Here is a 26,408-nt window from a genome sequence, read left to right on the forward strand (position 1 = left end):
ATATTAATTTTTTTGATTTAATTAATATATAAAATGTTATATAAATTGTTAATAATGATTAAACTATAAATTTAAGAAAAAATTGCTTAATATTGTATTTATATATTATTATATGTAAAATGTAATTTGGATCACAATAAATTTGGTGGATCACAACTGTAGAGATGGCAGGAGAGCATGTGTAGCAGTGTGTAAAATGTAATACAGCTATTGCTATAATTTAGCATCAGAAAATAGTTTTCGGTGCTAAAATAAAATCATTATTTCAATGGCTAATTTTATATTTTATTTCAAATTTTATTTTTTTGCTAACTTTTTTTATAAGGTATAATGAGGTGTGAATTATAATTTCACCTTTTTTTTATATTTAGCACAAATTATAAGATTGTGCTATTCTAACCCAACATATAGAACACTGTTGATATGATAAATTTTAAATTCTGTTTTATAATTTAGATATAGAACAAGTTATAACACATCATTTTAACTTAGTCTTGTAATCCGATTTGTACATATCTAAGTATATACATGTAATAAAATATTTAATACTTCACTTCATCCCAAATTAGTGATTATGTTCATTTTATAGGTAATTTAACGTACCTTGATTTCATAATTTTGTTAACTATTTTTTATATTTTTTCAGTGAATAAAATGATTTGAATTTTTATTCAAAAAAATAAAAAATAATTAACAAAAATATAATTAAGACATCATAAAATACGCTGTAAAAGTCAAGTAGTACCACTAATTTGAAATGGAGGGAGTAATTATCTGACATGATTATGAAGTTAGTTTTATAATTCCTTACAAAATTTTAAATTACTTGTGATCTGATGATATTCTTAAACATGAAAAATATTTAAGATAATAAATATTTTTTGGGCTTCTTGGATGCAACAAGGTCTGGCGGGCGCAGTCTTGGCCTGTTCATCTCCTACATTTATAATATGATTGCTTGATTATAACAAAAAAATGAATTAGAAAAAGAAAAAGGATAATAATAAAGTTTAAATTTCAAAATATTCACAGAAAATCATTTCTCCACCAACACTCATATGCCACTTTTGCACAAGTTTTACATCAGTTTGAGTTATGTATGTTATGAACTCCTCCAAAATCGGAGGAGTTTAGGAGAGAGATTTAATTGGAACGTATATTTTCTTAACATATTTGATAGGTGATTGTATATTTAATATTTTAATGTTGGTAACTAAAATTCGTGCTCTCAATTTGAATAGTTAACAACTATATACACTATTCACAGCTTCAACCGAGAAGATAATGAAAGATGAGATACAGTGATACATGAACATTTCAAATGTGATTTTGATTTTTATGAAATCTTAATAAGAAATAGTTTTAGTAAATAGCTAGTAGCATTTAAGCAAGTAGACAAATATTACAATACCAACTTATGAGGCAGAAATGGCAGAGCAGAAAACATAAACTATTGAATAAGCTAACCTATGATCATCATCACTTATCAGTGTCTCATATCAGTTCAAGGATGCTTGTAATTCTTCCAGTGTCCGGCCCTTGGGTCTCAGGAACCAACTTTGCCACGAAAACAATGGTTAGTCCACATGCAACCGAAAACATGCAAAAAGTCCCTGAACAAAACAAAAACTATATGAATACAAGTAACCACAAAATATCCAAATTATCGAAATCTGAGCATCTCTAGTTGGAAAAAGTCCGTGCATCAAGCCGTTGACACCCCATGTCTGTCAGGCATTAGAATCCCGTACGATACATGTGGGCTATGGTACCAAAAACTTTTCAAATGCCACACTTATCTGCAATGTGTAACATCTGAAATGCATTTGAGACGAGTATCGTGTACATGGTATTTTAGGTTCTATTTTGAATCATGCTAATTTAAGCAGTAGTATATTAGTACGAGTTTATAAGCATTAAGAAGACAGATGCAAGTAATTGAAAGTTTACTTTTCAAATGCATTGCTGTCTGAAAAGGCATGATTATTACCTTCTAGGTTCCGAACCAGTTGACTACTGTCACAAGACTCCCTGCTGGATTACCTCTGACATTATAACCCATGGAATCCCTCCCATGCCTAATGTGAATGATCCTGTAAATATCTGGTTCATTTATTAAAAAATTGATTTTTGGTGTATCTACCCAGTAATTCAATAGGCATTCTTAAAGAGCAGCATATCTTTTAGCATAAATTGTTTTCCTAGTTATGTGTTACACAGATCAAAGCTTTGTATTAAAGTTTGATATTAATAATATACTGCAAATGTTGATTTAAAGTCACGATTCAGGAACATGCATTACCAGTACACCAAAAAGAGCTAGTATCAGTTGAAGGTCCTACTTTTTACAAGAGTAACTATTTTAGAAGACGATTGAAATCATTAGCTATGATAGAATCTGGAATTACTATAAAAGCACCTGCAGTAAAAATGACAATCCTACAAAGAAGCAGCCCAAGCATGTTCCTGCTGCTGAAATCTGCAATACTAGTATATTTGTTAAAAATAACATACTAAAATTCACAACAAACTTAAAAAAATGTCCACATTTTCTTGTACCATTAGTAGTGGTCGTCGACCCGATTTATCCATCAAAAGTACACCTAACAGCGTCATGGGAACCTGCAGAAGATCATATTGAGTAAATGTATTCAACATTTTAAGAAGGATGATCAGATCAAAAGAAGAAAATGACTTCCACACACCTGAACAAATACCATGCCTATGGTGCCAAATCTACTTGAAAAACCTGACATTGACCGAGAAGAGTAAATAAATTATACTTAATTGTTACATGTGTAGTTCCACAATTGAATAAGTGTACAACAACATAATTAACTGACCTGCTGATATGAAAATAGCACTTGCATAATACGTAATCCCGTTCACTCCTCCTAATTGTTGCAATACCATTAGACCAACTCCAACCTGTGACATGACCTAGATTAATTTCCCCCCTCTACAACCATGATAAGTTATTTAAAAAGAGCAAGGAGGCTCACAATCAGCGAGTGCCCATATTTCCTCTGGAATAAGTCAAAAAAGCTAGTACCCGAGAGTTGCTCAAGTGTTTCCATGTAATCCTGAAATAAACAAGTATAAATACAAGATATATAGATGTGACTTCCGATAATTTCTTCCTTCAAAGAATATTACAAAGCAAAGAAGTGATTGCACTACATATATTAGACTAACTTTCTTTTGCTTGTAGTACACTATGTTTTCGGGATTCTTTATATTGCATTGTGTATACATGTTGTACACACCACACTTGAACATGTGGTATGAGTATGGACACTAGACAATTATTTTGGGCCCAAAATTTGAAAAAGAAAATACGAAATAATAGATCAAAGGAAGCACTTGAACATCCACCATAGTCTACCTCTCCATCCCAGTTTACTTTTTCCCAAAAAACTAATCACGGGTTTTCAATGTATTGCCGAGTCCGGCCCTGGGAAACGTGGACACAGTTATACAACACAACACCTCTAGACAAGTCCATATAAGATAAATAATACATTAAACCGATAATAGAGTAGAAAACTTGCTCTAATTTCAGCAGATTCTGCTGATATGTCTGCATTCTTTCCCCTTAGGCCCTGTAAAGCAGATTCGCTGTCTTTCTCCCTACCAATCTTTGCCTGCACAAATTCAGACAATGATAAGCAAGGAAAATAGTTTGAAGCCTAAAATAAAGATGATCTTCTAGGACCAGGTGAAAATAAGCAATGTCTTCAAATTCACTGTCCTTCATCAAGCACATTATTTGTAAGGCGACTCAATACACATAAGGACGTCTGTAAAAAAACAATTATTTAGGCAAGGGAATCTTACTCTATAGGTATGACATTCCTGTAACTAGTCCTAGGTTGGTAAGAAGGATTACTCTAAAAAGATACACCATGTCTTTTTACTAGCTTTTAGTTATGTCTCATTCTCTCCATAAACCATTAAAGTAGGTTCTATATGATTATCAAAGTGTCAGCAGACATAAAAATGATAGAACAGAGTAGGCACTGATGATAATACTTAATACGAAATGTGGGAATATAAAAGAGTCGGCAGTGAAAACTACAGAACATATGCAGTATTTTAGCTTCTACAGACCCCAGTCTCATAAGAGCAGGGGGTCTACACCAAGTTGCCCTCTTTTATTTTTTATTTTTTGTATAGTTCCCTGTTTTGATTGTTTTTCCCCAAATATGTAATATTCTTCATTATTGTTTTCCTATAAACATGGAACCAATCAAATGCTATCACCCAATAATCTAGCAACTCTTTATGTGGAACCTGGAAATGATAAACCTACTCACCAGCCATCTGGGGGACTCGGGAATGAAGACAAGCCCCAGAAGATGTATTACACATGGAACAATTCCTGTAGAGATAAGCATGGTTCTGATAGTTGAGTTTCCTTCAGTTCTGTAACATATTTAAATAAAGAGTTCAAGAAAACTACCGTCAGCATTCGCCAAGATATGAAATTTCCAACTAGATACATAACTGATACGCCACAACATATCATAAACTGCAATATTTGCGGGACATAGTCAACTTAATTGTTGATCTACATATCCATATGCAAGTCGGACAGTTTAACAGTACCTGATTAACCGTTGTAAATGCTCCTCGAAGATTCTTAGGTGTTATTTCTGCTATGTATACGGGTACCTTATAAAAAGGATGATCAATAAAACATAGTATAGTTATAAATAATGTAACATTTTACATAAACTGCCGTTATACAACAGATTCACACCCTCCAAAGTATTGTATATGTGCCATGTACATATCTACAAAGAATATGACGGAATAATTGATGATAACAAGGATCCTAATCTCATGTTCATCCCTTGATATACCAGAGTTCAGCAGCATAAGAATGACAGCTGATATAACAGCATTCTGCAGGAGAACACATACACTGAACATTTCTATTCATAGATACATGCACAGTTTGAAAAAATTGAAAATTTTCTCGGATATAATATATATTCATACACTCCGCGTAGCATTATCTGCTGCAGAACACGGTGTTTTACATGTGCAGTTGAACACGATATTTTGTACAACTTTTCTGATATATTTCAATGTAAACTATAGTGTTCTTCTGCAGAACACTGTATCCCAACTGTATTCTTAGTGCAGAACAAAATGAGTTTTACTGCAGAACTCTGATATCTTAGGGAATCAGTCTCCTTATTCTCATAATTAATTATACTACACTCTATGCTGGGCCATGTCTGCGTAGATTTCAGGAATGAAAAAATTACCACATATGAAAGAATCCCAACGCCGTAACCTACTGACAGTCTTCCACAGTCAAGCCACCAAGGACCCTGTAGAAAACCACAGAAGGATCACAGTATGAATAGTGTACCCGGACAGCTTCATCTATTTAGACATATCATACTTTGAGAGTGAGGTAGTTGCGTGTAAGACAAGTTGATAGACAACGTTCTAGTTACTGATTTATATATCTCATCATTGAAGGCATAAAATGAGGTAGTTTAGGGTTTTACAAACCTTTGAGAATAATTTGTACGGTACATTTAAAAAAAATGAAGATAATCTTCACATATAACCAAACATGATTTGTAAACTGCATTTTATAATGATCAAAATTTCTGATTTACTATTTAAATTAGGCATCAGCATGAGCTCGAAAGTTTGTAATCGATCTTTTGCAAAAACATGTAATAGATCTTTTTCAAATATTATTACATAGAAGCGAAGTCAAGTAAAAGAAGTTAAGTACATTTGCGTAAAACGAAAACCAACTAAACAAAAGTTCCCACACAAACCAGTAACAGATATTCTATTCAACCTTTGTTTAAAAAACCCTTAGCTAATAAATACTCAAACACTATAGACTTTACAGCACCATAGGAAACAATCATCTTAAACTAAAAGTTCTGTCTAAATATATAAAAAATTTGTAAGTAGTCTTTTATGCTAATTTGAAGAACAAAACAAATAGTTGGACACTCATAACTTTCACAATTTTAAAGAATCTTTGAATCTTTTTCGTTTTATTGCTATGATTGTATCTGCAACCTATTTCAGAAATTAATTTCATTGTTAAAGAAATTCATTTTTCACTTCTCCTCGAAGGTTTATGTTAGAAAATGGAAAGTTTGAGGCATATTTTATATATGTTCTTGATATGATTTCCGGAAACTAACACTTGGAGGTTGTTCCTTGATACGAGGACTTAAACTTTCATTTTTGGATCTAAGATATTTTCTTAGTGGAATCCATGAATATATTGAGACAAAGTTGCTTGTTTGAAATGGGTTATGGGGATTTTGTCCCACATTGGTATTGTAAAAGAAAGATACTGAGTTTATATAGCATCTTGTGTTAGTGTTGTTTACAACTACTAGCATAAGTGGAATGCTTGTGTGACCTAGTGCTAGTGGAACTCTTATATTTTTCTTTTCTATTACAAGTTTAATTATTTATATTGATTATTTAATTATTAATATAAAATATATTGAGTAAGGATTATTTTAATCATACTCTGAATATATTTTGTAATATTAATATTAATTAATCAGGATATAATATAAATAATAAGGAAAACCCATTTTGTTTACTTTTTCTGTTTTGTTACTTGGTGTACCACATCGAGTAAAATAGAAGAAGAGCAACTTGAGATGCCTATATATTGAGAGGTATACTTGAGATTAAAATGACACAAGTCTTGGTGCCTACCTCGCAAACATATATGAGTTGCATAGGTTTTTTGGGCAAACTGAGGTGCGAGTCGCCATTGATCATTGTTGGTTCTGTGGCCAGATTGATCTGTTGCTGTTTTATCCTGAAAGCGATATTGCTGCATTCCATCACAGCTTAAGTGGGGGGCAATAATCTCTTCAAGAACAGTCAAGTCCTCTTGAAGGGTTTGGCGACTCAGCTGTTGTGTTCTTCTTATCAGAATTTGGAAAGAGATAAGAGATAAGTTTTCTTTACTTTCTTTGTCAATTACAATCTTTATAGTTTGTTATTGCCTTCGTGTTTTGTTTCGTTAGTTGGTTATTTGCCATATTCTTGTTATTATATATATAACTGCCCATTGTTGCTATGTAGTTAGAATTATACCCAACAATCTTGAAGAGATTATAGTTATATATATAGTTAATTAGCAAGATGGTTAACGAAACTGGTGATGTTCCTAAAACTGTTGAGACTGGTTCTGGTGGTACTACTACCATTGACTAGACCACGTATTGTTTTCCCCATCCAATTGATTTATCGGGTATGCCTAATAAATTCAGTGGTGGAGCTTCTTTTTCTCGTTGGCAGAAAAAAATGAAGCTCTGGTTAACGGTTAAGGGTCTATTGTTAGTGGTACAGTATGATCCTCCTGGGTTGGATCAAAAGAAAGCTGAATCTGTTAAGGTTTATGCTTTATGGGCTGAGAAGGAAAGGGTGGCTAGGGCAGCCAATTTTGGCATCCTTGGAGAACACCTTGTTCGATGTTTATTCATCAGATGCCTATACTGCTAAAGTCTTATGGGATAAGCTGGACCAAACCTATAATACTGATTCTCAAGGATTTGAGAAGTATTATGTGGCTAGGTTTCTTGATTTTAAGCTGGTGGATAGAAAATCCATGACCGAACAGGTTCATGAGTTTGAGATGTTAGTTCATGATTTGGGTGAGTCCGGTATGGTCTTGCTTGAGAAGTTTCGAGTGATGTCTGTGATTGAAAAGCTCCCTAAGTCTTGGGAAGAGTTTGCTCTCTCCCTGAAAAGACAGAAAGGAGAGATCACATGGACTAACTTGATGTTGGACATCTCAGTACGGGAGCAGCACAAGTCCAAATAGGGACATGTGTTGCTTGTGGATCATGGGAGCTCGAAGGTGAACGTAGTGACTGTAGGACAGAAAAGAAAGGACTGTCCAAGTAAGAAAGCTAAGAAAGCTAGAGTGGTAGCTCAAGCAAATACTGTGCTTGGACTTGGAACCACGAATGGGCCAGTAGCTAACATGGTCATTGGTGAGGTTGTTGCCTCTGGAACCGATGACGGGTATGTTACTTACCACCCTGTACTACTTTCCACTTATCTGTCACATGAGTGGTTGATTGATACTGGAGCTAATGTACATATTTGTGCTGATATTAGCTTGTTTGTATCTTATCAACAATCATGGAGTGACAGTGACGATGGGGAATGCTAGTGCTGCACAAGTGCTTGGAATAGGAAACGTGGACCTGAAGTTTGCTTCTGGGCGGATTCTATCTCTCACTAGAGTGTATCATGTTCCCTCTATTCGTAGAAATATTATAAGTGGAAGTTGTTTAGTTAAAAACGGCTTTGAACTTTCTTTGAAATGTAATAAAGTAGTTATTACTCATACTGGTACATTCTTTGGCAAGGGTTACTTGTCTGATTGTTTGTTTTTAATAAATGTTGAACCCGTTTTGGGTGGTTTTATTAATGATAGTGTTGCACCTTCTGTTAATTGTGTAGAATCATCTGATTTGTGGCACTTACGACTTGGTCATTTAAATCTTGGTGCTCTAAAGTATATGTTGAATTTAGAGTTGATTCCAAAGTACGCCATTGATAAGAAATCTAAGTGTCAAGTGTGAGTAACTGCTAAACAAACAAGGAAACCTTTTCATAATGTTGTTAGGGATTCAGACTTGTTAGATTTAGCGCACTCAGACATATGTGAATTTGGTGGCGTGTTGACCAAGGATCACTGTAGATATTTCATTACCTTTATAGATGATTGTAGTAGATATTGTTATGTTTATTTGCTTAAACATAAGAATGAAGCACTAGATAAATTTATTATGTATAAAAATGAAGCTGAAACATAAATTGGCAAAGTACTTAAACGTTTGAGGTCTGATAGAGGTGGTGAGTATACGAGTACCTTGTTTAATGAATTTTGCGCAAACAATGGTATAGTTCATGAGGTTACTCCACCATACACACCTGAGTCTAATGGGTGGTAGAACGAAAGAACAGAACTTTTAAAGACATGATTAACAGTATGCTAATTAATTCTGGGTTGCCTAAGTACATGTGGGGAGAGGCTCTGAGTACGGCTTTCCATATTCTGACTAGAGTCCCTCTAAAACATATGGACAAGACACCATATGAATTATGATGAAAGCGTAGGACAAGTTTGAGTTATCTTCGTATGTGGGGGTGCCTTGCTAAGGTGCTTGTCCCTGAACACAAGAGAAAGAAACTGGGTCCGAAAACTGTTGATTGTATCTTTCTGGGCTATCTTGAAACCACAACTGCTATGAGATTTTTAGTATTAAAATCTAACATAGATGGTATTGTGGCGAATACGATAGTTGAGTTTCGTGATGCAACTTTCTTTGAGGAAGTATTCCCAATAAAGACTGGTATATCTTTGGGTAGTTCTGAGGATGATCCCACGCACACATCAAGTTCTATTCCTGATCATGTGGAAAAGATGACAAATATGGGGGTGGATCCTGGTAGTAGCTCTACTCCTAACAAAGTAGAGGAACCTAGAAGGAGTAAGCGTGCAAAGGTAGTCAAGGACTTTGGAAGTGACTTTATCACTTACAATGACGAGGATGAGCCTTTAACTTTCCGTCAAGCCAAGGATTCTTCGGAGTCAAGGCATTGGAGAGGCGCTGTAAAGAGTGAAATTGACTCAATTGTTTCAAACGGAACATGGGAGTTAGTTGATCTCCCTCCAGGGTGTTCTACTATTGGATGTAAATGGATCTTCAAGAGGAAGCTAAACCCTGATGGCTCAATAAATAAGTACAAGGCTAGGCTAGTTGCTAAGGGCTTTAGGCAAAGGGAAGGCATTGATTATTTTGATACATATTCTCCAGTTGCCCAAATGACAACAATCAGAATGCTTATTGCATTGGCTTCTGTACATGGTCTTATCATCCATCAAATGGATGTAAAGACAGCTTTTCTTCATGGTGACCTTGAAGAAGAGATTTATATGGATCAGCCTGAGGGATTTGTTGCTTCTGGTAATGAGAGGAAAGTATGTAGACTAGTCAAGTCCATCTATGGTCTTAAACAAGCACCTATAGACTGGCATAAAAGTTTGATGAAACTGTTTCAGACTTCAAATGTTTTAGTTAATGAAAGTGACAAGTGTGTCTACTATAAGGTTAGAGGTAATGATAGTGTGATCGTGTGCTTGTATGTAGATGATATCTTGTTGTTTGGAACCAATATTGAGATTATTAACGAGACAAAGAGTTTCTTGAAGATGCACTTTGAGATGAAGGATATGGGTGAAGCTAGTGTGATTCTTGGGATCAAGTTGACTTAGTCAACTGATGGAATAACTTTGTCACAGTCTCATTATATAGAGAAATCTATACTTGAGAAGTATGGTTATTCAAATTATAGAATTGCTAGTATACCATATGATTCAAAAGTTGCCTTAGTCAAGAATAGTTCATGAGTTCCTATGTCTCAGTTAAGGTATTCTTAGATTATTGGGAGTTTGCAATATCTTGCTAATGTGACTAGGCCAGATATTTCTTATTATGTGTCTAAGTTGGCTAGATATACAAGCTGTCCAAACAAGACTCATTGGAAGGCACTGGATAGAGTTCTTAGATATCTGAAGGGAACTGTTCCCCTTGGCTTGCATTACCGGAGATTTCCGGGGGTACTCGAGGGGTACAGTGATGCAAGTTGGATAGCTAAGAAATCTGGTTCCAATGGAGTGACTGGATATGTGTTTACCCTTGTGGGTGGAGCAGTGTCCTGAAAGTCTTCTTGACAGACTTTGATTACCCAGTCTATTTTTGAGGCCGAGTTGTGTGCACTTGATGCCACGGGGACGGAGGCTGAATGGTTACATGGACTCATGAGTATGTTACCTGTAGTAAGCAAGCCGCTTCCTGCCATTTCTGTTCATTGTGATAGCCGTACAACTATCGACAAAGTCAGAAGTGTAAAGTATAATGCTAAAACAAAGAGACACATCCAAGTTAGACTAAAGTCTATAAGGGATCTTGTGTCTGATATGATTATTGCTATAGAGTTTATAGGAACTCAGGATAATATAGCTGATCCGCTGACTAAAGGGATTGAGCATGCTATAGTCCTTAAGGCGAGGTTGGGGATGGGACTGGTAACCCATCATAATTCATCAACAGCGGGAACCCAATACACCTGAGAGGAGATCCCTCGAAGTGTATTCAATGTGGTAATAACAAGTTATAAGGATGAATTGGTAGTACCTCTACCATATATATTTAGATACTAATGTATCTGACTCTATCCCCTATAAACCTTAAGAGGTACTTGAACTGCTAGTTAGCAAGAGTTATTTGAACTCTGAATGGGGTCAAGTCATTTGACGAGATGATAGCAGTACATCTCTGGAGATGCCTAGCTAAGCGAATTTAATTGTGTGGTCGCAATTAGAGGAAAGGGTTATTCCTCGAAATATTCGACGAACAGGATCGAGACATGACCATTAACGTCTCAAAGCCGTAGATTGGCACCATAGCCTTTGACTTGTCGTCGTCTATGGAGTGTGGTTACACCCAACGGATAAAGATTCAAGGTGAAACATTCCATCTGTATCCAGTAGCCATCGAAGTAGAGGACTTAGGAGGGTTCAAACCCGGGAGGGTACCGACTCTGAAAAGCAAGTCATGATAAAATCTGGTATGCAATTTAATTATGGATTTGTGGGGGATTGTTAGAAAATGGAAAGTTTGAGGCATATTTTATATATATTCTTGATATGATTTCCGGAAACTAACACTTGGAGGTTGTTCCTTGGTACGAGGACTTAAACTTTCATATTTGGATCTAAGATATTTTCTTAGTGGAATCCATGAATATATTGAGACAAAGTTGCTTGTTTGAAATGGGTTATGGAGATTTTGTCCCACATTGGTATTGTAAAAGAAAGATACTGAGTTTATATAGCATCTTGTTTTAGTGTTGTTTACAACTACTAGCATAAGTGGAATGCTTGTGTGGCCTAGTGCTAGTGGGAACTCTTATATTTTTCTTTTCTATTACAAGTTTAATTATTTATATTGATTATTTAATTATTAATATAAAATATATTGAGTAAGGATTAATTTAATCATACTCTGAATATATTTTGTAATATTAATATTAATTAATCAGGATATAATATAAATAATAAGGAAAACCCATTTTGTTTACTTTTTCTGTTTTGTTACTTGGTGTACCACATCGAGTAAAATAGAAGAAGAGCAACTTGAGATGCCTATATATTGAGAGGTATACTTGAGATTAAAATGACACAAGTCTCGGTGCCTACCTCGCAAACATATATGAGTTGCATAGGTTTTTTGGGCAAACTGAGGTGCGAGTCGCCGTTGATCATTGTTGGTTTTGTGGCCAGATTGATCTGTTGCTGTTTTATCCTGGAAGCGATATTGCTGCATTCCATCACAGCTTAAGTGGGGGGCAATAATCTCTTCAAGAACAGTCAAGTCCTCTTGAAAGGTTTGGCGACTCAGCTTTTGTGTTCTTCTTATCAGAATTTGGAAAGAGATAAAAGATAAGTTTTCTTTACTTTCTTGGTCAATTACAATCTTTATAGTTTGTTATTGCCTTCGTATTTTGTTTCGTTAGTTGGTTATTTGCCATGTTCTTGTTATTATATATATAACTGCCCATTATTGCTGTGTAGTTAGAATTATACCCAACAGTTTATTATAAATCCAACTTAAGACGCCCGACAAGCATGACATGTTTGATGTTAGAATCCAGAAGACGAATATGTGAGTAGTTTTATAACTTATGAAGACTGAAGTATCGGGAAATTACTGGTTGGCCCAAGATTATTTTTAGCATCAAATTCCATTTGAAGTAGATTATGAAGCTCAATATAACATACATCATGTAATTTTGAGTTACTTTTAGCTTGATAATTTTTTGACAAAATACAGTTACAAGCATAGTTGAAAGAACACTTGGTTACCTGAGGCATGGCATAATAAGTTGGACTTAATCCTTGATATCCAAGGACAGTTGTGATATTGCTTCTTAAATTGAGTGGCTACAACAATAACAAGATGAAGCTCATAACGGCAGAAGAAACTGTTAAAAATGTCATTTCACAAAAGAGTCGGGGTTTACTTACATATTTTGACGGAACATGTTCGATATCAATGTTCACTTCTAGGTTCACAGCTAGGTTCACAGCTGAAGTTTCATCGATAGAAAACCAAGGCCTATCTTGCCCCATATATACCAGAAAATGATACTCCAAACGAAATTATTTTTATGTGATTTTGCATAAGAAATTGTTCAGTCGTACTCATGTCATGTAAAATATCTACCCAAGATCATGTACTAATAACAGAAATCCCAATATACTCTAATGAGGATAAATCTATAAACATTATGTCCATACTTATTTTATTTTAGCTTAATTTTTTGTTGATAGCAAACCAAGAATTATAGATCTCGGCACGAGTGAAACCCAAACTAAAACCTCGATGTGCTGCTGCAACAATTCCATAAAATTAATTAAGCATTATAGCCTTGCAGTAATCCTTAGTAGAAATGGAAAACAAAATTAGCATCTCTAAGAAATTAGTAACACTAACATACAACAATGAAAAAAAGTTAATAATCTCATTAAACATTACAGCCTTGCAAATAATTCTTAATGGAAATAGTAAACAAAATTAGCATCTCTAGGTAACCTAACAATAATGAAAATGTAGTATTTTGGTTACCTTATTTGCTACTTGGTGCAAGTTCTTGCAGCAATCTCATAAGCTCATTAATGCAGCTCTCTTTTCACATGTAAACATGAATACAACTTTTATAATAAATCATCAGAATTGCTTTGCTGCAACCTCTTCACCCTTAAGATATTATGAACGGCCAAGATGATGTCCATGATTATATATCTGTATATAATTTACTCTTATAAATTTTAGCCGATAGACGCTCCTAGACTATAGAAAGAAGTGCATGGAGTTTACATATATACATGAATTTTCAAGGTCAAGAATTGATGTTGAGTATTTACTTGTAAAACAGAAAATCATCAGTTAGGAATGTGGGGAATTTAGTACTGGCTCAAAAGGAAGCAGCTGAAACTCAAAAGCTGAGGAGTGAAAAATATGCACTAAGAAAAAAAGCACCTGAGCATACCTCAGTCGCAGATCCGCGAGTTTCTGTGACAATGGAAGAAAGAACATTATCTAAAAAAATTCGAAGCTTACACACAAATTATTTTAAGTGCAGAAAAGAGACGTCAAGTTAACCAAAACAAATGATGATACAATTGTCAATGACAATAATGCACGAGAGTCAAATAATTCAAAGGTAAAGGTAGGAGGCCATTTCAAAAGTAGACAGGATAAATTTTCTCTAGCCGAGCCAAATTAATGACCAAGAATCATAAAAAAATCAAAATAATTATTTTTTCAAGCAATAAAATGCCACAGATCTCGGGGCAAATAATGCTCATAGTAGGAATATGCTTTAAGTCACTATTGTTAAGTTTCTAAATTTTATAAATTTCCAGATAATAATCCAATAACTTTTAATAACACTTAATAATCAAAACCCATATTTTAAAATGCAACAAATAATCCATAATCTCAAAATCCATATTTTAAAAGACAACAAATCATCTACAATCACGAGATTTCACTGCCGAAACACAAACAATGACAACATGATAAAATGGCCTCATCAAAATCCCAGATTTTTAAAGCGCAATGGAAAACACTCTGATGATTATTAATACTAAACACTCAAAAGCAATTCAATGGCCAAACAAAGTAACCAGGTCAAGCAATGAACATCAAAAAGGACTTAAACATTCAATCAAATAACCCAATACTGTAATTCAGACATGTACAACCAAGTTAATGTCATAACAATATGATCTTTAGTACATCCATTACAATCTATATAAAGGAGGATCACAGGCGGCTAATGTGGCAGTGCCGCGTGTGTCTAAATTATTTTCTTGGCTTTCTAAAACTCCATCCATTTCTCTTCTATCTCTTTGTTTCTGTGTTTCAAAAAAAAGTGCTTACCCAGCCATGAAGTTTTTTTATTGATACAACTGTTGAGTTCTTCTCTTTATAATACGCTCTGAATGTAAATCAAGACGTGCCATTGAAAAGAATTGATCAGTTGCCTGGAAAAATCAAATATTATGAGCCCTAACAATATAAATTACTAATAAAAAAAGACACAAAACATAAGCAAAAAAGTTGATTAAACAATACTAGACCTTCCTTATATACACATGTTCCCCAATTAAGAAGGCAGAGAGTCTGAGATTGAATAAAAATTGGCTATTGATTTTATTAATAATAATTGGCTTGCAATTACAAAGAGACAGAAGGGAAATGGATAGAGTTTTAGAAAGCCAAGAAAATAATTTAGACACATGCGACAGTGCCACATAAGCCGCCTGTCATGCGGCAGTGCCACATCAACCGTCTGTGATCCTCCTTTATATAGATGTATATATAGATGTGTATAGATAGATTTTAGTGTGCTCCCCTTTAAAGGGATGCATATTTGCTACTCAAATTCGGTCTGGGTACTTAAGTTTTACACTCAATTGCTTGGTAGAGCTGGCAATTCGTGTCGTTCGTATATTTTCGTGTCGTGTAGTGAAGGGCAAACACATATTCGACACGTTTAGCATTCGTGTACTGAAAGTTAAACACATGTCCGACACGTTTAGCAAAGTGTAAACACATATCCGTAATCAGTCGTGTTGTGTACGTTTCGTGTAAATAAATAAACGAATAAACATATAAATTTTTTATATTTTTGGATATAATTTTAAATATATATTAAAACTATATATTTACATATAATGATATATTTTTGTTAGTCCTTAACAATACAACAAGAATTACAGAAGGGGGGTTGAATGTAATTCTGGCTACTTTTTAAGATTAAAGAAAAATGGTTCTAACTTAATAATATATAAGTGTTTGATTTGCAAAGTGCGGAATGAAGAGTTAGTTAAATCAAAACATTCTTCTGGGAGGCATTTTATGTAAAGAATCAAACAATTTATTTAGCTTTTGAATCAAATCTTTGCATAAAGGAAAAGTTTTGTAAAACAGAAATATCTCTTTTTGAAAACAGTTGTAACTAAGTAAATTGCATGCTTCTTTACAGAATATAAACAGTTATGGAAAACAGGGTACATGGTATCACAGGGTATAACTGGTGCAATAAATAAGGTAAAGTAAAACAAGTGTGATAAAGTAAATGACAGTGCTGGAAAATAAAAGGTACTGATATATATAGATCAAAAGTTTTAGGTGGTACAAGTGTAAAAACGCTTTGAAAGTAAAAGCAAAAGGGTACAACAACCTACTCGCTATTCAACATCGCTAGTCTATAAATACAACTCAAAAGTCTAGTGATACACACTACACACTACTGTACATACTACATAACCATAACAACACTGCTCAGAATCTCTGACTCATGGCAAGTCTGGACCTTCAATCTCCTCAAGCTCCTCTAGAACCCACTTAGCCCACTCCAAAAGGAAATCAGGGGTGATGTCCTCATGTGTAGCCTCAGCAATTCTCACAGCAGCTGCTCTACGAAACGCCTGTAGCCTCTCTCTGAGTCGCCTCTCACCACTCCCAACCTCTCTGGTACGCATGATATGTAGTAACTCCTGAATCTGACCCTGAAGGAATCGCTGCTCCATAAGGCAAGCCTCAAACTGATGATATGGGACAGGATATGAAGAGAACTGAAAAGGTACTCTTGTAACTGAATGACTAGTAAAGCCTGAATCAGCAGGTGGGGGTCCTCTAACAGGTGGCCTCATGCCTGGAGGTGGAATAGCCTGCAGTGGTACGGGCTGCAACACCGGTGGAGGTAGAATAGCCAATGCTGGTGGAATAACAGGACGGGGATCCGATGCTGGTGCTCCAACTGAAGGCTCTGAGTGATCAGCTGATACAGGAATAAAAGAGTCGGCCATTGCTGCTATCTGAAATTAAATCGCAACATAAGAATCTCGAACCACGACGCGAATTATACTACTACTGGTTATACCGTAACACTTAACCTCTCAACGTTCTTATCATTCTATTCCTTACTTCTAATCCTAACCCTCTACCCATTCCCGTCAACCTAGGCTTGTGTCAGTGACTTATAACCTGTAGCTCTGATACCAAACCTGTGGCGCCCTCCAAACCCGGGTCAGAAGTTTGGGGTCCACACACACACTGATTACAACCTGCTTATAACAATAATAAAGATAATAATAATAATATGCAATGACCCTACTTACCAACTACCACGGATCACAACAGGTTAAAGTATGCACACAAGCCAAACACACTAATATATTACATACCGATTAAATCCCAACCATTCAAACTCAAACTGAGTATTAAACATATTACAAACTTTTACAAATTTACATTATTCCAAAAGAAGCCTACTAGCTCAGCTTCAACAGCCTTAATCCCTAGCTCTCGCACTGGACTGGGGATCCTTGTTACCAATTGGTTCCTTTTTAACTGGAAAGAGTATAAACAACATCGCACAAATGAGCTAACTAGCTCAACAAGTCACAATGACAAAATTGAGAATAATGATCATCAAGTGAATATGGTTATGATATCAAGTGAACAATGGATTATGATTTAGAATTGGATACTATATTTTTATTTTAAAACCAAGGTTAGGCTGCTGATCAGTCACGCACTAACCCCGAGCAAAGCACACAGCATTGCTCTAACTACTGGATCCAAGGCACACATTGGCCTAACTTGACCATTATATGGTCTGACCACGAATCTGGTCCATAATTTTATAAAAACAATCCAATTCTAACATAATAACAAAATTAAGCAATAATAAACAATAATCAGAATCATTAACAACAGTGAGTGTTTAACAATGAAAGGGTTTCAACCCTTGTGTGGATCAACAAGGTACTTTCAAGGCTTGGATGTTGGGTAATGAAAGAATTGGATAACAAAGGAATCAATGTTTCAGGGTTTCAAGAATTTGGTCTTTCAAAGCATAAGATACCATGGGTTGAGTATATAATAATTCAGTTAAGTGTTTGGTATTTGGTTTGTATGTATTTATGGAGTAGTATCGTAGATTTGTGGTTCGTGTTTGGGTATACAATAATCAATGGCTTAGAAAGAATATGGTTCATGGCTCAAGAACAATAACTGAAATCAGTGTTTAGGTTTCTGTGCTTCAAAGCACTTGCAATGTCAACAAGACTATCAAGTACTACAATATCTCGAGAAAGTTCAATACACTTGCCTGGTATTAGCTTACTATCCTGCACTCGCTTCCAATCACAATCGTCTTACTCCTCAACTACCTGTTTCCCTTTCCTACGTCTTGCCTCTTCTGCTCACATATTATAAGCATCTATCAATCATCAACTCATAGGATTCTATTCAACACATACTTCTATCTACCCTTCGTTTTACCCAAATCCGATTAACGGATTGAAAGTTATGCAATAATCAAGTAAACACCGAATGTATAGACCGATACTCAATCAACAAGTCATATATAACACATAATACATCACATAATCAATGACAAATCATTTATAAAGAAGTCTCGGGTTATAAATAGGCTTTCGGGTATTTAAAATGATTTTTAAAACATTTTTCGGAATTAAAACGGGTCGTTGGATCAATTTCGGGTTAATAAACAGGGTTCGGCTGGCCAATTCTGGCTCCGAAACAATTTTATAATAATTATCGAGCCTTGGAAATAATTTAGAATAATATTTTAAAACTCGAAACTATTTTTCGGAATTTTTAAATCATTTTTAAATAATTAGATCTAATTAAATAATTAATTAAAATCAATTAATAATTAATTAAATCAATTAATCAATTAATTTTTGAATTAATTGACCAATTAATCAATTAAAAATTAGCTGAAATTAATTAACTAATTAATTCAGAATAATTTTCGGAATTAAAATACTAATTTTTTTAGAATTTTCAGAAATTAAAAATGAATTTTTATAATAAAAATAAATAGGAAATATGATTTTTAAACATTTTATAAACAGGAATCCTATTTTTGAAAACTTTGCAAACTACAGGGACTAAACTTCACCATCTTCAAAACTAAAGGGACTAAACTGCAATTTTGCAGTTCCAGTCGCCGGAAAATCGAGGGTGGCCGGAGAAGACGATCCCGGCATCCTCACCCCACCAACACCTCCAGATCAACACTACACAACACCAGGAACTTGTTCATGCAATCAAAACATTCTAATCATCCCTGTTCTGGCCGGAAATTGGCCAAGAACATCGCCGGTTTCCGGCGAACATCGTAAATCTTTAAAACACAACTCCCTTCGATTCAAGCATCCTCTGTTATCGAGCGATATATCAATCGATTGCAAATTTTATAAGGAACACAACCCACTATAAATCAACAGCTAATAACCCCTGAATCAAAAACCCCCAAATTTCAATTGAAAACATTCATACGGGTTATAAACCCTAATTTTAAAATTCGAAAATCAAACTCAAATTTGAACATGTTATTGAACTCCAAATCAGACGTATAATATACCAAAATCATCAGGAAAACAAGCTCTACAACATGACATTATCAAATCATACAAACAATCATTCAAACAAAAATTCATATTTTTCATAAAAATAATTCGAAAATAAATAAATTTTTAGAAATTAAACCTTTGATTCTGCAGGTATATGGATTATAGATTCTGATAGAGCTTCTCAAGACCTTCAAATCCAGTACTCGAGCTTTTCAAACAAAGATCAATAACACCTTCAAAAGTTGGTTTGATTCTTGAAACAGTTTATGAATATAAGATTTTTCTCTGTAAAATTATATATTTATCTGTCTGCAAATGATTTTGATACGAAATAAAATACAGTAAAAGGCTATTTATATTTACGGAAAATTAGTATCCCGTTGGATCATTCCGGATATAAAACAGTACGTTTATTTGTAAAAACTGATCCAAACGGTATCGGTTTTCGAGATAATTATCCAAATCAGTACAATTTGTATTGCAGTCTTGGTCTCAGCGCCTGGTTACACGTATTACGAAGTGATAATTGTAATAGTTTAATAAAAAGCTCCCGTTTATCGAAAATACGGGTTTTTATTGATTTACCGAAACGAATACTGTATCGAAAATATTGCGCCGGGACCCGCGCAGGACAAACCGTACGCTGGATCGAAAAAGTCGAAACATGGAAAATGCTCGGAATATTACAATTAGGTTAGGAAGGAGTTCTCGGAAGAGTTTTGGGTTCCAAAAAACGTAACAACGGTTGACGTCGGTTGGTTCCTATTTTTATAAAATAGATTTTAAATATTCGGAAGAAGATTTTATAAATTTCATATGATTCATATAAATTCATAAATCAACATAAAAATAGTTATGAAGATATGACAATTATCTATATTTTATTTTGGACATATAAAAATTGAAATACTCAATTAATACTATTTTTGAATATTCAAATACAAATAACACTTAACAGTTAATTCACAGAATAGATACTGAACACACATAATAATTATTTAATTAGCAAAAATAATTACACGGTATATCCCAGATATTACATATATCACCAAGATTACATAGTAATAAGACAAGATAATAAAACAAAACCTATCAAGTCTAATACCATGCCGCTTCACTACTCTATTCCAGCATCTTTGAATATCTTCATAATAGCATGGAAATGGTAATGCTTCTTTGTTCTCAAAAACCCAGTTGAATAGGCTGCCACATTCCTTTTGCAAACACTCGACGTATGTGATTGTGTTGTCACTGTCAACAGATGTTTGAATTGATCATCCGTCGGGTACATGATTATTATCCGTCGGGTTGCCTTGTTGATCATCCGTCGGGAGCTTTGTTGATCATCCGTCGGGTAGCTATTTGACACTTGACTTCATTTCACTTATGAGAATTACAAGATATCTTATATTTACAATTAATCAACCTATTCTGCATATCTAAATAAAGTCAACATGAATTATATGCTACTACAGAATCTATACAAAGGTGTTTACAGAAATGTGCTACATGACTTATTGTTACATAAGCTACTCACTCAATGGATGTCAAATCATCATCTGTCGGGACTATATTGAGTCATCCGTCGGGACTATATCTGATCATCCGTCGAGTGCTACATTTTTTACTAAGTTGAATCTACTAAGGTATTTTTTTAATGCAATCATCAGGTTCACAACATATTCCCAACAATCTCCCCCAATTTATGTCTACTAGAATTGTAGCCATAAATTAAGAGAAACTTGATGATAACAAAATACTCTAAAAATACAGATTTAAAAAGTAGTAGATAAAACTGAAAAGTGATGCATAATTTACTGAAAAATTTACAAGACAAAGTGTATAAAGATTTTCTCACAATCATTTTCAAGGTGCTCCTCTAGTCTGAGCAGATTGATCTATTTCCTTGATTGTCTAGATTTCTTCCCAAACTTCCTGTTGTTTTCTTCTATCTGATTTTGGAGCTGTCTGTGGAATTCAAGTTCATCAGATTCTGAAAGATCTAGCATTCCTTGCATTTCCAGAAGAGTCTCATTGCTAGAGATGCTTAACTGGTCCTCTAATCTGAAGAATCTTCTAACTCCCTTATCATCCATGAATTCCATCAGCCAGTAGGGCCTTAGATGCACTCTACTCCCTGTGTAAGGAATAGTTAAGGTCTTTGGGAGTGCATTTTTGGCTCTAATACTCCTTAGTTCTTCAATCTTTTTTAGAACTAGTCTTCTAGCTGTCACATTAAATCCAAAGTTCTTCTTAAGGATGAATAAATTTTTATCAGTACATATTGGCTCTCTTGAAGAATCCTGTGAAGTGGCCATGGTATCTCTTTTCCTCCCTTGTACTTGAATATTAACCTTTCAGGTAGATTCATGTAAGCATTAATCCCTCTAACTTCTTCCAGTTCATCCAGATAGAGGTTTAGATCAGAGAATTCCTTGATGTCACAGATGTACATGATATCTCCCTTGTTGACTTTTGTTTGAGCTTTGGTTAGGGACTTGGATCTGAGAATTGAGGGCTTCACTTTCTTGACTGCTCTGGTCTTTGTCTTCTTTGGCTTCATGAAATGAGGTAGATTGAGTTCAGGAATTGGTAGACTATCCCAGTCTATTGGCTCATCCTTTGGAATGATAGGTTCACCATGGAAATTCTTGGATGGATCTATCTTGAATTCTTCATGTGCCACAGAGGGCATAGATGTTTGAGTTATTGCAGAAGTAGACTTTTTGGGAAACTGATCTTCCAATTCCTTTTCATCAAAGTTCACTTTTCTTTTTGCATGAAGTTTGTATCTAAACCTTTTTGTCTGCTATGATTCTTCTTGCATTTTCAGATCTTTAGATCCAGTGGTTTCAGATGATTGTTCAGGAATTTGTTATGTAGGTTTCACAGCTTGCAGCTTGGCCAAGATAACAGCTTGCTCCTTCTTTTGTTTGAGCTTTTTAGCATCTAAAGCAGCTTGCTTCTTTTCTTGCTTCAATCTTGCCTTTTCTTCCCTTTTTGCTTCAGCAAATTGAGGGTGTCCAGCCACCACACAAATTTTCTTACCATTTCTGAAAACCTTGGCAATTCTCCTTTTTAATGCTGAATCAGTTGGATCCTTGTAGAATGCAATAAATCTTGACAACAGTTTCTTCTCATCAGGCTTTGGTGTCTCATACACTGTGTCCAAAGGATTCTTTAGTGAAGATTTTGGATAGTTCACATTTGGCTTCATGATTAGATCTGCCTTTGGAGATTTGATGCATGATGTCTGGCCTCTTTCCAGATTGTTCATGCTCATATCATTCACAGATATTTGCCTGATTTGAGAATGATGAATGGCTGATTTTTCTGGCTTCTTTGCTAGACCAAACTTCTTTTGAATATCCTCATCAATTTTCTCCCAGTTTATTGGACTAAACTGCTTCTTCTCAGCTGCTCTCAAAGTGGCTCCTGCTTCATTGATCAGATCAATGCTATTCTTAGCTGGTGGCTTTGTGAAAGCAAATGTAGGCATAATTACTTTGCTAACTTGAGTGTTGAGCTGTTTCTCCCCCTCACTTGAGCCTTTCTCCCCCTCACTTGAGCCTTTCTCCCCCTTTTTGTTATCATCAAGTTGTATGGGAGGGAGTTGAGCAGCCACCAACTGTTGGAGTAGAGCAGTCTGAGTTTCTTGATTGGTAAGTATCTTGGCCATTGACTTCTCTACAACAGATAATCTTGAGTTCATGGCCTCAACTTTCCTATTGAGATCAGCCTCCTTCCTTAGCTTTTGAACTATTTCAGTCATGGTGGTTGCAGGAAGTCTAGTATCCAACCTTGCTATGACATCTTATTTTACTTCAGAAATTTCTTGCTTGATCTCATCCACACTCTGACTGTGTTGGAGAGCTTGAATTTTATGCAGCTGGAGTGCTTCAAGGTGTGCTGTAAGTAGCTTCTTTGTGCTGGCATTAGAAGATGCCTGAATGACTGTTTGGGTGTCATGAATTAGCTTGAATAATATTGATTGGAGATGTGAGTAGGAACATTCTTTTGTTAGCATCCAGGTAGGAACATCTGCATCTCCCCCTATGCTCATGCTATCTTCCTCATCATCCCCACCAACATCCCCAAAAGAATTTTCATCCAGTTCGAAATCACTGCCAATGGTAGAAGGCATAGCAGTGATTGCATCCTTTGCTCTCTGTAAAGATTATGTAGTATGCACCAAGTTTAGTATTCTTTCAGCCTCCTCATTTCCCTGTACAGCTAGAGTTTGGTAAACTGTAACAGGGTGAGTAAATGTCTCAGCATCTAGGGAAATAAAATCTATAGCAGCTTGATATTCTTGCTGAAATAGCCTTTTCCTTTCTGCATCATTGATATTCATTGACTCACTTGCAATGGTTTTCATCCTTATCACTCCTGTACCTGTATTTCTCTCATGATATCTCTTTTCTTGCATCAAGGTCTCACCTTGGCTCCCCACCCTCACACCCTCACCTTCACCATCTAAGGTGGGACTCCTCACACTCACTTTTTCCAGTCCTGAAGAAATGGACTGCATTGGATCACTCTTTTTCTCTCTTTTTTCCTGGGAGCAACCCAGACTCTCACTCAAGTCACTACCTTTCCTCAATCCTAATAGTGATTGCACAATTACTAAGTCATCTGCACTTGAGACTATAGTTGAGCTTTGGAGTTGTGCAGAGACACCCGATGGATGAGAAATATCCATTGGGATAGTAATTTGAATATCCGACGGATGACTGCTATTAGGCACATCCGTCGGGATACAATCACTACTCGACGGATGAACAATATCCATCGAGTGAGCAGAAATGAATGAGTTTGGAGTGGAAACTATTGTGGACTCTGTGCAGATTGATGAAAATTTTGGCACAAATGTCTAAACAGTTTCAGAAAGAAATGGCAAGTGAGCCAACAAATCATCCAGAAGATGATGCTCACTTGCATGGATTTTGGCTTCTCCAACAGAGTGAAAGATGGAGAATATGGTTGTGATGTTTGAATCATGTCAACATCCAAAGATTGTGTGGGAGAATTTGGTGTTTGAGGTGTTTCAATTTGTACAGATTTTGGCTGTGACTCCACATTTGTTGGAGCCACATCAATTTGACTTTGAGATGGTACAGTAACTGGGTCTTTAGCTCCAGTTTGCACTGTGTGTGTACCCTGTGCATCCCCAAGGATTTTAGATTTCTTCTTTCTTGTATAGGTTTGTGCTGAACTTGTTTCCCTACCCCTTTTGTTCTGTGCTCCTGGTTGAGAGCTTGTTTCAATAGTTACATCCTTTTGGGAGGATGCAACTAGAATTGAGCTTTTATCCTTATTAACAACCACAGTTGGTTGGGAAACTGTGGTGTGGCTTGGTTTGGGTACACTATGCTCACCATCCTTATCCTTAGGGCTTCTTTGATTTTCACCCCGTCCCTCACCAGTCTTTCCCACCTTCACACTCCCCTCTTTGTGTTTAGTGGATTTTTCAACTGGCATCTTTCACCAGAGGGGGCTTTCTTTGTCTTTGGTTTTGAAACTTTGGTTTTGGTAGCTTGGGTAGACATTTGTCTGGTCATTGACACAGATGCCACTGCTACACTAGAAGGTAAATAAATGGTTGAGGTTGGAAGAGTAGAGACAGTTGAGATTACCTCACTTACCTGAGGTGCCTCCATTACTGGAAAGTAGAAGAGTGGCACCTCTTTATGGTGGTTTGCTCTGTTTAAATCTGCAATAATTCTTCTTTCTTGAACCCAACAATCTAACTTGTTGGTTGGGTTCTCAAGCACAATGTCCTCAGAGAGGTGGTTAGCAAGCATCATGAAAAATCTAGCATAATAAATATTCTTACCCCTCTTATTAAGCTCCCCTAACTTAAACCCCAACTCAAATAAGACTAAATCACTAAAATTGAAGAATTTATCAGTTACTAGCATGTAAAGCATGTTGAGCATGGAGATATTAACTGAATCAAAATTGCTAATTTTACCAGAAAATACTTTAGTAACTACATCACACAGATAGCTCCATTCCTTCCTAAGACCCAACCTCCTAATTTCACTTAATTTAGAAGTAGAGACTGCATAGCCCATGAAATTAAGCATATTAACAATGTCAGTGTCTGTGTGTGGAGAAGTTATAGTATTATCAGGAAACTTGAAGCATACTTTAACAGTATCATTATTAACACATAATTCCTTACCTTTAATCGTGAAAGTGATGGTCTTGTCGGTTGAGTTGTACACTGCAGTTGTCCACTTTTCTTCAACAACCTCACAGTAAATGGTGGGTGATTCTAGCATGGCATAGTTGAGTTTGCAATTCTTCACAAAATCCATCATTTTGTGGTAGTCGCCAGATTGTTGAATCCCCTTGTTCACTAGAGCCGTGAAGTTGTTCTTCTCATAGATAAATCCAGTTTGAGACATGATTTTGATGACTGGTGCCATTGTTAGAGAGTAAAAATTGCAGAGAGAAAGAGGGTAATTGCTTTTGAGAAAGGAAGAAGTTAGAGCAGATGAATTGAGAGTGATAAAAGAAAAGAAATAAAAAAAGAATTTTTCTTTTATACTCTCTCAAAAATAACTGTCAAAAGTAATAAAGTAAAATAAAGTGACCAATAAAAATTGCCCAAAATAGCCGTTTAAAAATTATCTGTAAAAATTCCATCACTTATCCGTCGTGTTATGCTTACAAACTGTAAGTATACTCGATGGATAATGTTCAGAAAATTAACGGCTAAGAATGAGACAATTTGAAGGATGAGGATAAATCAGTTATCCGTCGAGATATAAAATATTCCAGAAAAATAATTGATTTTATTAACAAATTGTATATCGACGGATGATCAAACTCGATGGATAATGATCAT

At 35.3% G+C, this 26,408-nt stretch overlaps 1 protein-coding gene across 1 annotated transcript; it reads right to left on the reverse strand.

Annotated features, from left to right (window-relative positions):
* Nucleotides 1-1,494: 1,494 nt before the first annotated feature.
* LOC141695562 (sugar transporter ERD6-like 5) lies at nt 1,495-13,222 on the reverse strand. The gene is made up of 9 exons (XM_074499800.1): nt 13,118-13,222; nt 12,956-13,033; nt 3,522-3,644; nt 3,003-3,083; nt 2,844-2,928; nt 2,706-2,749; nt 2,560-2,622; nt 2,420-2,513; nt 1,495-1,613 (listed from the first exon to the last, which is right to left on the reverse strand). The coding sequence occupies exons 1-9, from the start codon at nt 13,220-13,222 to the stop codon at nt 1,495-1,497; spliced, it is 792 nt and encodes a 263-aa protein (XP_074355901.1).
* Between the last annotated feature and the right edge of the window lie 13,186 nt (nt 13,223-26,408).

The sequence above is a fragment of the Apium graveolens genome, chromosome 11 (assembly GCF_009905375.1).
Source record: "Apium graveolens cultivar Ventura chromosome 11, ASM990537v1, whole genome shotgun sequence".
NCBI classification, from domain to species: domain Eukaryota; kingdom Viridiplantae; phylum Streptophyta; class Magnoliopsida; order Apiales; family Apiaceae; genus Apium; species Apium graveolens.

Coding starts and splice junctions, on each gene's coding strand:
- LOC141695562 (XM_074499800.1), bottom strand. CDS start 13,222: ATGGGGCAAGATAGGCCTTGGTTTTCTATCGATGAAACTTCAGCTGTG. Junction 2,929..3,002: donor AATATGGGCACTCGCTGATT/GTGAGCCTCCTT, acceptor GTCATGTCACAG/GTTGGAGTTGGTCTAATGGT. Junction 1,614..2,419: donor GATTGTCATTTTTACTGCAG/GTGCTTTTATAG, acceptor TGTTTTGTTCAG/GGACTTTTTGCATGTTTTCG.